This window comes from Neopsephotus bourkii, unplaced genomic scaffold, assembly GCF_033783945.1.
Source record: "Neopsephotus bourkii isolate Nb327-2 ecotype Australia unplaced genomic scaffold, CSIRO-AGI_Nbou_v1 NB_1036, whole genome shotgun sequence".
NCBI classification, from domain to species: domain Eukaryota; kingdom Metazoa; phylum Chordata; class Aves; order Psittaciformes; family Psittacidae; genus Neopsephotus; species Neopsephotus bourkii.
In genome coordinates this window covers 3,156,172-3,172,936 of record NW_026901525.1, presented here as the reverse complement: position 1 = coordinate 3,172,936, position 16,765 = coordinate 3,156,172, and the positions used below count along the sequence as shown (strand labels likewise).

The 16,765-nt window shown below is 50.4% G+C and overlaps 2 protein-coding genes across 3 annotated transcripts in view; both read left to right on the top strand.

Moving 5' to 3' along the window:
- THRAP3 (thyroid hormone receptor associated protein 3) overlaps window positions 1–10,122 on the top strand; it is a 29,738-nt gene extending 19,616 nt beyond the window's left edge. The window contains exons 6-13 of one of the 2 annotated variants that reach the window (XR_009726580.1): window positions 1,236–1,976; window positions 2,765–2,937; window positions 3,346–3,457; window positions 3,688–3,772; window positions 6,099–6,283; window positions 6,877–7,069; window positions 7,153–7,486; window positions 7,578–7,727. Coding sequence is in view for 1 of the 2 variants with exons in the window: in XM_061360779.1 (XP_061216763.1) it covers window positions 1,236–1,976; window positions 2,765–2,937; window positions 3,346–3,457; window positions 3,688–3,772; window positions 6,099–6,283; window positions 6,877–7,069; window positions 7,578–7,727; window positions 8,579–8,800 (1,861 nt within the window). In the remaining variant the exon portion in view is untranslated. Of the gene's footprint in view, window positions 1–1,235; window positions 1,977–2,764; window positions 2,938–3,345; window positions 3,458–3,687; window positions 3,773–6,098; window positions 6,284–6,876; window positions 7,070–7,152; window positions 7,487–7,577; window positions 7,728–8,578 lie in introns of those variants that run through there. The other variant, XM_061360779.1, reaches the window with a different exon arrangement.
- Window positions 10,123–15,380: 5,258 nt separating this feature from the next.
- LOC133216226 (basic proline-rich protein-like) lies at window positions 15,381–16,650 on the top strand. Its single transcript, XM_061360778.1, has 5 exons — window positions 15,381–15,665; window positions 15,793–15,851; window positions 16,095–16,383; window positions 16,461–16,524; window positions 16,599–16,650. The coding sequence occupies exons 1-5, from the start codon at window positions 15,574–15,576 to the stop codon at window positions 16,635–16,637; spliced, it is 543 nt and encodes a 180-aa protein (XP_061216762.1). The 5' UTR covers window positions 15,381–15,573; the 3' UTR covers window positions 16,638–16,650.
- The last annotated feature ends 115 nt before the right edge of the window (window positions 16,651–16,765 follow it).

Genomic DNA, 16,765 nt, shown 5'->3' with positions numbered 1-16,765 from the left:
GTGCCATCCTAGCAGGCTGCCAGCTCTTTGGCCCTCGTATTGTCTGAATTACAGAATGAAATACAGACCTTGCCCTGTGTTGTAGAAAGCTGGAGTTACTTTTGTGTCCTGGATAGTTGCTAAAGTGTTCGTAGCTTGTGAACACTTGAAGATGTGCTGGATGAGGTTTTCTGGCAATTTAACAGTGCCTACTGGAAGCTTGCATTTCTGTGTTACTTTCCACTTATAGTATTGCATTCTTGAATTGCATTAGATACTATAAAGTAGAAAAAATGTAATGAAATCTCACTGCATGTCCTGGTGCAAAGCAACCTAAGGCATTTGTAGTTGCAGTGTTTGTGCCTGTGGTTGTGGGTTAAAGCACCAAGCTTATTATTAAATTTAAGGCATCTTTCCATAGGGAAGCTTCCCATGTTGGTTCGCCTGGTGAGTCCACTGCAGATTCATGTGTAGCACTTTGTTTTAAAAGGTGTGGTAACATTCACAAGTGCTTTTAAAGCTTTTACTATTTTTAAAGTTATTTTGAACTGATTCTATATCAAAGATGCCTGAAACTGAAAAAGAAAGGGGGGGAAAAAGCTGTAACTCTTGTTTGGACTTTCCAAAGCACTGAACTAATGTCTGAGGGCTTTACTTCTGTTTCTTCATGAATGCTTTAAAACACAGTTCTGATGCTTTAACCTGTTCTCACTACAAGTGTTTTGTCTTCTCCAAGCAGAATAAATATTCTCCTCTGTTAACCTTTTTGCTTTTATTTGTATTTACAGTCTGTCAGGAAATATTTAGCTTACCTATGAAACTTGCATCCAAAATTTGAAGTAGCTTTTGAGGCTTTTATTTCCAGTGTGTTGTTTAAAGCAGAACAGCCCAGTTTGAAAGTTTTGATGTGTTGTTCTCCTGAACCAGGTTTGTAAGTAAATAAACCGAGTGGGTAAGATGTTACTATTTTCCTTCAAATGACTCTGTGGGTAAGCTGTTTGTTATTTGTTCTTAAGCCTCATCTCACCAGTTCTGCATATCCATTTTCTTCTACATTTGCTGAATTTATTGAGAACTAGAAGTCTAAATCCAGGATGTGTAAATCTGTGTTATCTTTTAACTGTTTTAGGGCCTAGACACAGCTTTCTGTCCATGCGTAGCTTGGTGTGCTCTAAAATTTGACTGCTTTCAACTGATGAGTGAACCCTTTGATTTTTTTAATAAGAGATCTACTTAAATGTCTGTTTTATGAACAGGTATCTGGAAGAGCAGAAGCCTGAGAATGGGAAAGACAAAGAACAGAAAGTAACAAATGTTGAAAAAGAAAAAAATAAAGAAAAAGGGAATTTCTCTGAGGTGGGATCAGCAGATGGAAAGGCAAAATCTGACTCCTATACATCCAAAGCCGACTCGGAGAAGGGATATCGCGGCAGCCAGTCGCCCAAGCGTTACAAGTTCCGGGATGACTTTGACAAGCCAAAGGCCCCAGAGTTCCACAAGGAAGGCCATTATGGCAAAGAGGAAACAGATGATCAGGAAAAGAAAGACAAGGCAAAGGGCCGAAAAGATTCGGAATTTGAGGAAGAGCCCAAATTTATGTCTAAAGTTGTAGCAACTTCAAGTAAAAATCAAGAGGAGGAGAGATCAGGAAAATGGGAAGGTGTGGTGTTCTTGCCACCGGGAAAAGAGAAGCAGAGGAAACCTGATGAAATGGAGGAGGAAAGCTATTCAGAAAGATCAAAGAAAGAGGAGAGACCAGCATCCAAGAGAGCTGAACCAGGTCACAGGGGCTTTGTTCCTGAGAAGAATTTCAGAGTGACCACTTACAAATCAAGCCAGGAGAAAAGTTCTTCCCCCCCACCAAGGAAGACTTCTGAGGTGAAGGAGAAACCAGGCACCAAAGTAGAAGGGCTAACTCCTAGCAAATCTTCCTTTTCTATTACCCGTGAGGCCCAGGTCAATATTCGAATGGATTCCTTTGATGAAGACCTTGCACGGTAAGTACAAATACAAATAGTGGTGTTTTCCTGTTTCTCTTCCTGAGATCCTCATAGACTTGCCAAGTGTGAGGGAGGCTGAATAATATTGTGTCACAATTTACACGTTTTAGAGATAGAGATGAATTTTTTTCTGGCATTATACTACTTGTGTGACCCTTTTATTTTGTGGTGGGAGGTTACAGGGGTTACCAGTTTGCAGATGGTGAAAGTATAGCATGGGGGTTAAGGAACTTTTCCTCATGTCTTCTACAACTAGATGTAGGATTGTTTCAGAATGTAAATGCTTCTGTGTCAGGTTCAGGGAAGAGTTAGGTACTCGGTGTCTTCTTGCTGCTAGAAGCTTAGTGGTACACTAAAGATACAGTGCTGCTTCACTGGTATTTGATTCTCTGGAGTGTGTTTAGCTGCTCGCATTCTCCATGAAACTCTGAACACTGAAACTCTGAGACACACTTTAGCATTGCTTCAAGAAATCTTAAGACAGGAATGTTAGATGGGATGTTAGAGGTAAATCTAGAATTCATGAAGTGTTTCCCAGGATGTCAGGGGTTCATACCTGCACTCCATACAGAGTAACAAGTGACCTGAATTATCCCAGTAACCCAGACCAGTGTATTTTAGAGATGTTTAAATAAGTCCTGCACGTGCTGTTTTAAGGCCTGAGATGCCTTCATAAGACAACATAAAGTAATGCAGTCAGCTTCCAACTTGGGGAACATTAATCATCTTACACTGCTTCCCTTTTACCCTGTTCTTGTATTTCATGTGGTCTGTTCTTTTTCTAGTCCAAGTGGCATATTGGCTCAGGAACGCAAGCTGTGTCGTGACCTTGTGCACAGCAACAAAAAAGAGCAGGAATTCCGTTCGATTTTCCATCATATTCAGTCTGCTCAGTCTCAGCGAAGTCTTTCTGAACTGTTTGCTCAGCATATAGTGACTATAGTCCATCATGTAAGAGGTAGGTGAGAAGTCCGTGTGACCTCAGCTGAACGTTTGCTCCTCCTTTGTTCAAATGAATGAGTTTTGTGCACTCTAGTTAATGCTCAAAGAGTTGTTTTCCAGCAGATATGCCATAGATGAGAATAGCAGCCTGATGGTACAATTTTCTTCTGAAGAGGCGTTCTTGGTTTTACCTGAGCAATGTTCAGAGAGGCTATGACTTAAAATCTGTGTATTCTAGTGAAATTGTGAGTCAAGGAAATGGTTAATTCCGAGACTGAGATTTGCCAGCAACGTTAGTTAGAGCTCCTCAGCAGTGCTTCATGTTACCTGCCTTGAGTTTAACCAAGCTGTAGGACCAATGTGCTTTGTCTTTTTACCAAAATGGGACTAATATTTTGGCGTTGTTCACTCAAACCCCCAACAGAGCATCACTTTGGGTCTTCAGGAATGACACTGAATGAACGCTTTACCAAATATCTAAAGAAAGGAATGGAACAAGATGCAGCTAAAAACAAAAAGAGCCCTGAAATCCACAGGTTGGTGCGGTCTTAACATTTTGGGGGCATTTCAGATTTTGTTTTCTTAAACTCTGGAATAATTCCAGAATAATTCAAGTATGTAACGAGCTTCAGGGGGAAAAGGGAAAAATATGGGCAGTTTCATGTACCTCTGGAAACACTGGTCTGGTTTAAATGCCATTTGCTTTAAAAGCTTCAGATTCTTCCTGTGATCAAGATTATATCTGTGTACTTTCTTTACATTTTAGGAGGATAGATATATCTCCCAGTACTTTTAGAAAACATGGATTCTCTCAAGAGGAATCGAAAAGCTCCCGAGATCCTGGCTTCAAGGTGAACTGTTACTCTGACTAGTTTAATTCAACAAAATGAGTGCATTGGGCATGAACTTAACAGTGTTGTTTTTGTTTAAATTACTCTCTACTTAAGTTTGTGTTTTTCTTTTAAGGATGGGCATAATTCTAAAAATGAACTACAAAGGGTTAATTTTTAATAAAAATGTATCAACAACCTTTGTGAAGTGGTTAGACTATGGTAAATGACCCCAAAGTCAATTGAGGTGAGCTTGAGAGAAAAAAAGAGAGGATTTTTGGAACAAGTGCCCATGATGAGAGAAGAAACTTTTTGTGATATTTTTCTGCTTGTAAGTATGATTAAATCAATTGTATACATGCAATATTTCCAACCATGTTTTCAAACAGACATGCATGTCAAAAAGAGGAAAGTAAAACTAAATACTTATCTAAACCAAATACACTATTAAGCAGATGATGAATTTTGTTCTAACAACTTACTGTATCGTTGCTGTTGATTGCTGTTACTTTAACATTCAGCACTTGTTTGAGTAGAGCCAGACCATTTGGAATTGAGTGTATTAGCTTTTCTGAATAGATGAATGTTAAACCATTGCACTCACTGTAAACGATCATAAAAATGGCTTCACATGAAATGTTTGGGATTTTAACCTTTGTTTATTCACCTTCATACATATTTACATTGAAGAGATTTTAACCAGTCCTGCTGAAACCTTACTTGTTTCATATTTGTTTCATATTTTTTTCCAAACACACTTATGGCTTGACATGGACGATGGTGAGATGGATTTGATGGGCCTGAACTCTGAGCATCAGCTTGGCAGAGTGTATTATAAACGTGGTTTCCAAACAGCTCGCCAGCCTTCCGTGAAACAGACGTGCCCTCACAAACCCAAATAGGTGTTTGCTGTACCACATAAGGGAGCTGCTGCTGATTTTGTCACTTATCTGTCATCCATCGTGTTGGGAGCAGTTTTATTCTCAGAGTAGAAATAAAAGTTCTTTGCCTGGGGAAAGTAGAAGAGCAAAATACCAAAACAAAACGCCTGCTCTCACTCCTGCGTTATTTGACATATTTATTTAAACAAAAAAGTGTTTAGAAACTCATGTAAGTAAAAAAATTTCATAGCTAGAGAATTACTAATCCTTTTGTATTTAATTCAAGACAATTAATATGATGTATGTTGCATATAAAGTCATACAGTTCCCGAGATTAGCATTGTGTGAATGAGGTAGCAAACCCTGGAGGCTCTATGTTGTTGATAGCAATGTCTGTACAGGCTTCCTGCAGACACACTGCTACTGTTAAATGTTTGTCAGAACCACAGCCACTGTCAGTTTGCCGCTCTTGTGTGTGCAATCAGCAGAACCACATCCAGGTGCCACTGGTCTTAAGTGTATGCAGGTAACACACCCTCTCACTTTGCAAAGAAACTATCTTAATCCATTACTTAAGTGGGAATTTCAACAGAACTCGAAGCAAATGTTACCAGATCTTTTTTAAATTGACACTAAAGAAAAAGCTGTTTGTGGAGTGTTTTTCATACACCTGATTGGTTTTTGCTTTGTGGAACACCAGGGTCAGCTCGCATTAGCAGACTTGCTAGGATTGCGTGGAGGAATGCATGCCTCCGTCTGCGGTGACTTCTTGGCACCTTTTCACATGGTGCCTTCCAGTCAGGGGGGAAGGAGGGCTCTAGGTGACATCTGCCACACACTAAATCTTGATAGATATATTAAAGGCTACATCCCAGTGGGATGTTGGCGTTTTCCCACATGCACCTGGCTGCTGCATTTCAGTGGCCTCCATCTCTTACACTTTGATCAGTAATCATGATTTTTGATGTCTCCAAGCAGCAGACAGCTGCTTCTTAAGGATTGCCTCCAGATATGGCTTTTAAAGTCCCTTCCACCCCACTAGGTGATGTCTGTCAGCAGGACAGGGAGCATGCTGCTGTTCAGTAACACCCACAGGCTGTTAGACACTTTCCACATGCTGTAGTTCTGATGCATAGTCAGTTGAATTTCCAAGTTCTCATCTCCCACTGGCTGTGGTGTACAATAAGTGTCAGCTTTGTGTTTCTCCCTTCCCTATTATCAGGCTGTTTGTTCTAATGCTGTTTAAAGAGGAGAATGAAAGTTGAAATACTTAGCAGTAGGAAAATTGCAGTCTGACAAATGAGAATCCAGTAGTGCATTATTTTACATTTTAAGATGGAATATTGATTAGTACTCAGATAAACTCCTGTTCTCCAGAAGTCTGTGCAGTCAATAGCAAAGTAATGGTGCTGAACTGGGACGCTGTAAACCTTTGTATTAAACTCCCCTCTTCCCTGCATTTGTAGGCTGAAGGGAAGTATAAGGATGACCCTGTTGACCTGCGCCTTGATATTGAGCGCCGTAAAAAACATAAGGAAAGAGATCTTAAACGTGATAAATCCAGAGAATCGGTGGACTCGAGGGATTCAAGTCACTCAAGGGAAAGATCAACTGAGAAAACGGAGAAAAGTCACAAAGGCTCAAAGAAAAAGTATGTATGAAACCTAAGCCATTTCCTTCTGCCTTTCATGTTTCTGCTGTTAAGGTTGGAGATGACATCGTGCACATACATTTGTGCACCTATTGACATAACTTCTCCAGTGGCATGAATTATCCCTCTGTGTGTCTTCTTGATAGCATTATAGCTATCTGAAACACTAAATAATTGTTAAAGGTAAATGAGAAGGCTCCATGTGTTGGAATGGGTGAGTCACTTCCTTCTTGTTCCTGTTGTAGAGAACAGCCACATTTAAATGACTTTGCTCTAATGTTAATTTAATTCTTATCTATTCACTTAATTGTTCGGTTTTACTAAAACTGAAGATGCACGCTTTATCTCATAGTAGATCACGTAAACACCTTCCAAGCAACAAGTTCTTTATGGGGAAAACTTGGGCTCTGTTAGAGCTGTATGGTTTAGCTGATCCTGAGCTCTTACTGTAGCTTTTCCTTTTCGGAGTAGGAAAAGGAGAGCACTGCACTGATAGAGAGTGATAAAGAAACGGTTCTACAGCAAGCAAGACACAACTGAGTTACTAACCTTGTCGGTGTCCCACTCACCTCCATTTCCTATCACTGAAACAGGAAGCACCGAAGGGTACGTGAGAGATCCAGATCCAGTTCATCATCTTCGTGGTCCTCTCATTCAGTCAAAGCGGAGGAATATCCTGAGGAGACTGAGGAGAGAGAGGAAAGCAGCACAGGCTTTGACAAGTCCCGACTTGGGACTAAAGAATTTCCTGGTCCCAATGAACGAGGAAGAGCTAGAGGGACCTTTGTAAGTGATCTCCACTCCCCCACACCCTGGTATCGATTCCCAAAGTGATCAAACAGTCGCTTTTGTGCTTTGCTCTTTCACAGTCAAAGCATACCATGAAGGAGAAACCCCAAAGACATTGTCTGGTTGTGGATGCTGAGCCAAATATGATTGCTCTGGGTCTGGAGCACAAACCAGGGTGCTGAGAATATAGTCTGGGCAGTTGAACTCAAGATGTGTGGAGCAAAATGAAGCCTGGAAGCTTTTGTGGATTAGGAATTGCTGAGCGCTCTGGAAATGCCTCTACATGATCTTAATCAGCTTTATAGCAACTGTGATGCACTGTGTGATCAGATGATGTAGAAAACCCTAAAATATACTGACCTCTTACTTTAATGATGGGTTAAAGTTGCTCTTGGATGGTAGAGAAGTGACGAGGTATCTTCTGGTAGCCCTGGAAGCTCTCTGGGGGTGGGAGGGCATTGCCACTGCAACCGTTTGACTTTTCTTTTGTGTTTTGCTGTTGCAGCAATTCAGAGCAAGAGGGAGAGGATGGGGCAGAGGCAACTTTTCAGGCAACAATAACAGCAACAGTGGTGGCAATAATGACTTCCAGAAGAGAAGCAGAGATGAGGAGTGGGATCCAGAGTACACACCGAAGAGCAAGAAGTACTACTTGGTATGTATCTGTCTTTAGTACTGAAACACATGCGTATGCTTGAGGTATATCTGGTCTTAAATGTTTGAGAGGTGGAAGTGCCAGCTGTCCTTAAACTGTCTAGTCCACCAGGTGAAGGCTTCATGAGGCACTTCATAAGAAGCTTCTGGCTTATGATGACTAAAGAGGACTTCTTTCTGTTCATTGTAGACTGGTTTGCCATAAGTGAAATGCTAAAGGCCAGTTAGAGAGCATGTGTTTCACAAGGTTGTGGGAAATGCAGCTTAAATGTTAGTCTGTGTTGCAGATGGCCTCTGTTTCTTGGTGGCTTTATCCCCATCCAGTGTCCACCTTCCCGGATGGGTTAGTACTGTTCCTTTTTCTTTCTGGTGACAGCAGTCTGCCTTGCTAAGGGGCTTTAGTCTGGGGGAGTTCTGTGTGACCGTGTTCTTTGAAAGAAGGGTAGTTTCAAACAGACACAAACTCCTTTTGTCTCTTCCTGATTTGGGGTTCTTGAGATCCCCAATCTTCTCATTAAATAATGCAGTATTTCAGCCTTGTACTTCAAACAAGAAAACCTTCATGGTTTTTACTGCATTTTTCTTCAGTCTTATTGAAGGCAGAACTGTATACTAAACTAAATACTCTATAGAGAGCTTCCTGCCAGCAAGGAGAGGCTGCCATGCACAGAGCCTGGGTGGTGATGGGTTCATCTGCTGTGTTTCTTCCCCGGAGCAGCCAGTGTTTCTCTTTAGATGAGAGGCTGGTCCGTGCTGCAGGGTTCTGTGTCACCAGCCAGGGTTCTCCCACCCTCACACAGCGAGCAGTCAGTGTTTTGTTTGAGCTGGTCTCCTTGGCTTCCTCCTGTGCAGCACGATGACCGGGAGGGCGAAGGCGCGGACAAGTGGGTGAACCGCGGCCGTGGTCGAGGTGCCTTCCCCCGGGGCAGAGGCCGCTTCATGTTCCGGAAGTCGAGCACCAGCCCCAAGTGGGCTCATGACAAATTCAGTGGAGAAGAAGGAGAAATCGAAGACGATGAAAGTGGAGCAGAAACCAGAGAGGAAAAGGACAACCTGCAGACGACGGCTGAGTAGGCGCAGGGCCCGCGTGTTTCCGAGAGCCCTGGCAGCAGGGAAGGGGTTCGGTGCTGGGTTGTCAGGGTGCTCCTGACGTGCTGAGCAGAGCCCTGGAGAGGAGCTCGGAAACAATCCCGATGTTAACTGCATTGCCAGAGTTCAGCCTCCCTTAAGCGTGGACTAGAACTGACCAATCATTTATGCTCGGATCCACTCACGGAGTTTATCTTCCCAAAGACTTCCCTGCTGGACTGAGTAAGGTCAAGTACTGGGTGAGACCAGAGGATTTTCTCTCATCTGTGACCTTATTGAATGGTCGGTTATTTTTTTGGTAACAGGCTTTGAAGGCAGCGTGGAGTTTGGTTTGTGCCCATCTTGCCCCGGTAGTCTTGACGTTTTTGGTTCTCTTTTATAAATTGCAATGGCTCTGGTTGGGGTTGATTCACCCCTGCAAGGTTTTTTTTTTCCCCCTGTTGTGTATTCAGTTTTTTAAATCCGTACTTTCCTTTAGGCCTTTCTGTAGTAACACCAAGTAAATGATAATTTTGGAAACTCTTTTTGGTTCTTACCCCTAAGAAAACAATGAAGCATGTGAATAAACATCTAAATGTTAACTCCTTGGGACCAAACTCCGATGACTTCTGTTCTTTTTTAAACATTTTTTTTTATGTAACTGTTGAGTTTTAGGGCCTTTAAAAAAAAAGAAAGAAAATGTTTTCCTTTTGTGTTGAAAGTTAACAAAATTAGCATGGTTTAAAGAGAAAAAACATGACACCCTACTTCTCACCACTGTTTGTGTACACTGTTAGGCCTGGTGTGTGCTGGAGCCCCAAACCGCTTGTAGGCATTTTGTGTATCCTCTTTGCAGCTGGTTGTGAACTCGAGTGCTCTTTCCAAGGTACCATAGTTTTCTAAGAAACTTTGGAATTCTACTGGGTTAAAAATACAAAAGGAGATGAGAATTTTTTCAATATTTTTTATTAATCTTTTTATATAAAACGAAAAAAAAAAAGAAGCCAAACCCCGAAGTCCCTCCTGTGCTGGCTGAGGATGGCTGGGACCGTGGTGTTCTTATCCTCCACTTCCCTGTACTCTGAAGGGGTTTGCGAGCAGCTCTCGGGCCGGGTGAGTCCCTCGTAGCAGGAGAGGCATGGCCATGCACCCACCCTGCGTGTGCACGTGCTGCAGGCACCGCTCTCCCTCCCTGCCTTCCCTCCCCATGGATTGCTGTGCTGTTTTCCCCGCACACACCAACTAGCGTTTGGTTTGGTTTGACTTGAACAGTTCCTGTTTAGCAAAGCCCTCCAGTTTGTTTATGCAAATAAAACCCAATAAATGAAGTAGTAGGTGTAACTCTTTGTTCTGTGTGCTGAGTCCGGGGCTCCTGGTGGCTTCTGTGGTCAGGGGTGAGGCCACAAGAACCAAATGGCCTTGGACAGCCCTGCTGTGGCCACCAACGAGCTGCTGGGAGGGGAAGCTTTGAGCTGGAAGCATCCTGCAAGAGCAAATGGGCCAGGGAGTAGCCTGGAAGAGGAAGCTCAGCCCCTGCTGTCAGAAAGCATCGTGGGCAAGGGGTGACTCCTGGAGCAGGGCCCAAGGTGATTCCTGGTTCATGTGGGTATCCAGGCAGGGAATGCAGGCAGCAAAACTGCCCTCACAGCACAGGCATTACTGAGGTTCAAAGAGACCTTTGAGATCGTTGAATCCAGCTGTTAACCGTGTCCTGTCCACCACTGAACCATGGCCATAGGTGCCACATCTACATGGGTAAATGCCTCCAGGGATGGTGACTCAACCCTGTCCTGGGCACCTGGGGTGTGTGTTCTACCCTTGGCCTCTTGTGCTCTTAAATTAGTGGCTAAAACCAGCTTAGTCCTGGCTTTCAAACACTTAATAGAGCTTTTAGCCTGTGGTGATGATTGCATGGGGGGAAGAGGAGGTGACAGCCACAGCTCCCATGCCCAGGCCATGCAGGGACTGTATCACCCCGGAACAGCAAGGACAGCTCCATCCATGCTCTGAAAGTGGAGAGCATGGCTATAGGTGCATGGTTTTATACCAGCACTAAACCCTATTTAGGGTAAATCAGCCATTGCCTTTGCTGGCACCGGGCAGCAGATGCTTTTCCATTGCTGCTCCCTCAAAGGAAGCTTGATCCTTGCTGCCTGAGAGCTATGGGCCTTGCTGAGCCTGCAGCCCCCATGGTGAATGCAGGGGGCTGCCTGCGTGCTAGGGAAGAGCTCCTGCCCGCCATTGGTCAATGCTGTTGGCCAAGAGCAGTTGAGACAGCGATGTGGGGTAACGGCTCGTGCTTCCCTTCATGGTTCATGTTCCCCTTCGTGTGAGGTCATTGAATCAAGTGGGTTGGAAGAGACCTTTAAGATCATCGAGCGCACCCATTCCCCCCGGGCTGCCAAGTCACCACTACATCGTGTCACTGAGAGCCTTGTGGCTGCTGCCACTCAAACCCAGGTTCTAGACTGTGAAGGCCACGTTACTAAAAGAGGTTGATTCCGTACAAACCCTGCCTTACCGGACCCGTTCTAATTTAGAGAGTAAGTATGAAAGCAGCAAGACCTATATAGTCCATTCTGAGACCTTTAAGCTAAACCTCAGCATATTGGAGCCCTTGAGCCAGCTGGAGAGGAGCCTGGGGCTGGGTGCCTGGGGCTGGACCGGCTGAACCCAGGGATGAGCAGTGCTGCTCCCCGGTGCTGGTCCCCTTGGGGTCAAACGCACCTGACCCAAGGGAGCGCTGGTGCTGAGCGCCTGCACTGGGCATGGACCAGCACCGCAGGTACCGACCGCAGGCACTCAGCGGCGCGGGCGCGCTCGGGGGATGCGGTTGGGGTTTCACTTCCCCCTCGCCACCGAGGAGACCTGAGGGTGCTCCGAGTCCTGCCCGGCGGCTCCGCTCCCGCAGCCCTGCCCCTGCTGCCTGCTCCCGAGCACGGCCCAGGTAGGGATGCGCTGTGTGAGCGGTGGGGAGCACTGGGCACCGGGAGCTGCCTCTGGGTGCTGCCCCGCGGCTCAGTGCTCAGCACCCGTCCTGCAGCCAGGGCTGGGGGAGGCTCCATTGCCATGGGCTGGGGGGGCCCCGTGAGCTCCATCCTGCCCTTCCCGCACAGAGCCGGGCCCTGTTTGCGTTCAGCCCGGAGCTGCATCCAGGGGGATGTCACTGGGGTCCTGAGCGAGGGGAGGGCACACGGGGACAGGGGCACCAGAGAGGGCTCTTCCCCTGCAGCTTCATGGAGCTCCTGCTGGAGCCCACAGTAAGCGGGGGCTGCACCAAGGCCATGCAGGACTCGTGTGGATGGACCCTGCCCGCGCCTTGGTGGGCTCCACGGTGCCAAAGCCCGGTGCCTGTGGGGCTGTGCCACGGCCCCATCCTCACCCAGCCCCTCTCCATCAGCTGAAGCCATTGATGCCCTCCTGGGATGCGGAGCCCGTTCAGCCCGGCCAAGCTGGGCACCCAGCCCCGGCGGCCTCAGTGCCCCAGCGGGCAGCCCCACGGCCCGGTGTGAGGTGGGTTGGGGCAGCCCAGGAGCCGGCCGTGCCGGGGGGCAGGAGGAGCCCCGTGGGGAGCGAGGATGCGGCGTGGACCGGCCCCGAGATGCTCTCGGCTTCGACTTCCTTCCCAGCGCGGTTTCCTCCGGCATCACGTGCGTGGTGCGGGGCCGCAGCAGCCGGGGGAGCCGGGCACAGCACCACGGTGCTCGGCCTCGGGGGCAGCCCCGCACCAGCAGGTAGGATGGAGCCGGGGTCCTGCGCTCAGTCCCCAGCCCAGGGCAGCAGCAGTGTGGGGCCGCACAGTCCTGGGCTGTGCCCAAGGGCAGCTCTGGGTACCACCAACCTCGCGCTTTGAGAGCGATGGAGCCCTGGGGCCTGCGGAGCAGCTCCCTGCACCCCTGGGGCCGGGTGCCCTCATCCCTGCCCTCATCCCCCATGGCTGCAGCCGTCTCTTTGGGAGGACAAAACCCACTGGGAGTTTTGGGGCCTGAGAGGCTGCCACAGTGAGGGCCCTGCTGGTGGCGGCAGGGACCAGAGAGCATCAGGGATGCTGGTGGCACTGGGGACAGCGTGGCCCATCACAGGGACAGGATGGTTCATGGGCACATACCTGTGGTTGGATGCCCCATATTCTCTGCCAGAGGGCTCCATCCTGGTGGGACCTCAAGGCTCGGTGGCAGAGGGAGGGATGCTGCTGCGCCATAGGGACAGCATCCTGCCCGTGCCGTGCTGCTGGTGCTCCGGGGGAGGTTTGCAGCCGCCTGCTCCGCCACACACAGAGGAAACACGACCACAGTGGGGCTGCCATGGGGCTGGGTGTGGGGCTGGCAGGAGGGGCGGCTGTTCCTGGGCACACGGTGCTGGGGTGATGATGGGGCAGAGCCGCCATGGGGCTGGTTGGGTACCACTGAGCATCGCTACGGCCATGGAGGGAGCCATGAGCCCAGGAGCACCACAGGACCTTGTGCTCCACTGGTCCTGCCTGTGGGTGCCTCCTTCCCCAGCAGGGAAGGGGCGAGCCAGGGATGGAGCCCACGTCTGGGGGGTGGCCCCGAGAGGGGCTGTAACAAGGGTCCTTCCTGCAGCACCTGAGCCCCTTTCTCCCTGCAGCCTGGAAGAGAGCAAAGGACGAGGAGGGGGAGCATCCGGGTGAGTCCTGGGCCAGGGCAGGAAGGAGGAATGGCGATGGGGATGGGAATGGGAATGGGGATGGTGATGGGGATGGGAATGGGAATGGCGATGGGAATGGGGATGGGAATGGGGATGGCGATGGGAATGGGGATGGGGATGGGGATGGGGATGGGGATGGGGATGGGGATGGGGATGGGAATGGGGATGGGGATGGGAATGGGGATGGGGATGGGGATGGGAATGGGGATGGGGATGGGGATGGGAATGGGGATGGGAATGGGGATGGGGATGGGATGGGGATGGGGATGGGGATGGGAATGGGGATGGGGATGGGGATGGGAATGGGGATGGGGATGGGGATGGGAATGGGGATGGGAATGGGGATGGGGATGGGGATGGGGATGGGATGGGATGGGAATGGGGATGGGGATGGGAATGGGGATGGGGATGGGAATGGGGATGGGAATGGGGATGGGGATGGGATGGGGATGGGGGATGGGATGGGAATGGGGATGGGGAGGGGATGGGAATGAATGGGAATGGGAATTGGGTGGATGGGAATGGGGATGGGAATGAATGGGATGGGAATGGGGATAGAATTGGAATGGGAATAGGATGGGGATGGGATGGGAATGGGAATGAATGGGAATGGGATGGGATCGGAATGAATGGGAATGAATGAGATGGGAATGGGGATGGGAATGGGAATGGGATGGGGATAGGATGGGAATGGGGATGGGAATGGGAATGAATGGGAATGGGAATGGGGATGAATGGGGATGGGAATGGGGATGGGGATAGGGATGGGAATGGGAATGTGGGAATGGGGATGGGGATGGGATGGGGATGGGGATGGGAATGGGGATGGGGATGGGGATGGGAATGGGGATGGGAATGGGGATGGGGATGGGAATGGGGATGGGGATGGATGGAATGGGGATGGGAATGGGAATGGGGATGGGGATGGGGATGGGAATGGGAATGGGGATGGGAATGGGAATGGGGATGGAAATGGAGATAGAATGGGGATGGGGATGGGGATGGGAATGGGGATGGGGATGGAAATGGGAATGGGAATGGGGATGGGAATGGGAATGGGGATGGGAATGGGGATGGGGATGGGGATGGGATGGATGGGGATGGGAATGGGAATGGGGATGGGAATGGGAATGGGATGGAATGGGAATGGGGGGATGGGGATGGGAATGGGGATGGGGATGGGAATGGGGATGGGAATGGGGATGGGGATGGGAATGGGAATGGGATGGGGATGGGGATGGGGATGGGGATGGGAATGGGGATGGCGATGGGAATGGGAATGGCGATGGGAATGGGAATGGGGATGGGAATGGGAATGGGGATGGGGATGGGAATGGGGATGGGGATGGGAATGGGGATGGGAATGGGAATGGGGATGGGAATGGGGATGGGGATGGGAATGGGGATAGGGATGGGAATGGGATGGGGATGGGAATGGGGATGGGAATGGGAATGGGGATGGGGATGGGAATGGGGATGGGGATGGGAATGGGGATGGGAATGGGAATGGGGATGGGAATGGGAATGGGGATGGGAATGGGAATGGGGATGGGGATGGGAATGGGGATGGGGATGGGAATGGGGATGGGAATGGGGATGGGGATGGGAATGGGAATGGGGATGGGAATGGGAATGGGGATGGGGATGGGGATGGGAATGGGGATGGGATGGGAATGGGAATGGGATGGGAATGGGAATGGGGATGGGAATGGGAATGGGGATGGGGATGGGAATGGGGATGGGGATGGGAATGGGGATGGGAATGGGGATGGCGATGGGAATGGGAATGGCGATGGGAATGGGAATGGTGATGGGAATGGGGATGGGGATGGGAATGGGGATGGCGATGGGAATGGGAATGGCGATGGGAATGGGAATGGTGATGGGAATGGGGATGGGGATGGGGATGGTGATGGGAATGGGATGGGCCATGCCCAGGACAGGAGCCCCATTGCTCTGGGCAGGTCCCGGTGCAGGGCCATGGCCATGGCTGCGGTTCCCCGGCAGGAAGCGCTTCCTGCCCCGCTCTCACCGCCTGTGCTGCTCGGCCCCGGCCCCGGCCCCAGCCCTGCTCCTGCTTCTCTGCCCCAGAGCTCCCAGCACCGCTGAGGATGGAGCCGGCCAAGCAGCCCCATAGCAAGAGGATGGCTCCTGCTCCCCCCGTCCCTGGCAAGGCCAAACCAGTCCCCCCAGTGACAAGCAAGTAAGACTCACACGGGGGCTCCGGGGCATCGGAGCTGCAGTGATGCCCCCAGCACCGGGGCGGAGCTGATGCAGAACATCCCCGCTTGGTCCATTCTGGGCCACTTCACCGCCTCTGCTGTCCCCAGGCCTGGTGGTCCCCAGCCCAGCGCCTCAGACACAGAGCGGGGCAGAGCCGGTGATCCAGGTAGGAGCTGCAGCCACGCGGGGCCATGCCTTGTGCCAACAACACCAGGCACTGAGATCTTTGCCACCTCTTTGGCATCCCTTTGGCATCTCTTTGGTACCTCTTTGCCATCTCTTTTTCAGCTCTTTGCCATCTCTTTGCCATCCCTTTGCCATCTCTTTGCCATCTCTTTGCCATCCCTTTGGCGTCGCTTTGGTACCTCTTTTCCATCCCTTTGCCATCCCTTTGCCACCTCTTTGGCAGATGCTGACTGCTTCAACGCTGTGCCGGTCACCACAGCCCGGCTCAGCCACCCCACAGCCACCCGCCCGCGGGTGCCGGGCCAGCGGCCTCCCAGCCTCAGCCCGGGGGGTCCCTGTGTTGGGGAGCACCCCCCGGGGCCACCGCTCAGCGGCGCGGGGCAGGCGCCGGCCCCGGCCCCACCGTGGAGCCCGGAGGTGCCGGTGGCTCCGTGCCCGGTGGCCCTGGGGGACCTGAAGGCGGAGGTGCGGTCCCTGCACATCCTGGTGGACCTGATGCGGGTGCAGCACCTGTGAGTGGGGCCGGGGGGGGGCCAGGGGGGGTCCCCATGGTTCAGCAGCACCCTGAGCCCCCCCCCCTGCGCTGCAGGCGGGACCTGCAGGACCTGAGGCTGGAGCTGGGGCAGGAGCGGGCCGAGCGCCGGGCGCTGCAGGTGAGTCCCGGTGCGGGGCTGCCCCGTGCAGGGCCCCCGGTGCCCCCCCCGCTGCTCACAGCATCTCCCCGCAGGCAGAGATCGAGCGGGTGCGGAAGGCGCTGCCCTGCTGAGCGCGGCGGGGGGGGGCTGCGGGGCTGGGGCTGGGGCTGTGCCCGGCAGGATGCTCCCCCCGCAGCCCAGCACCGCCTCCTGCGGCCCGGACAGCGGCACTGGGATGGGGTCTGGAATAAACGGGTTT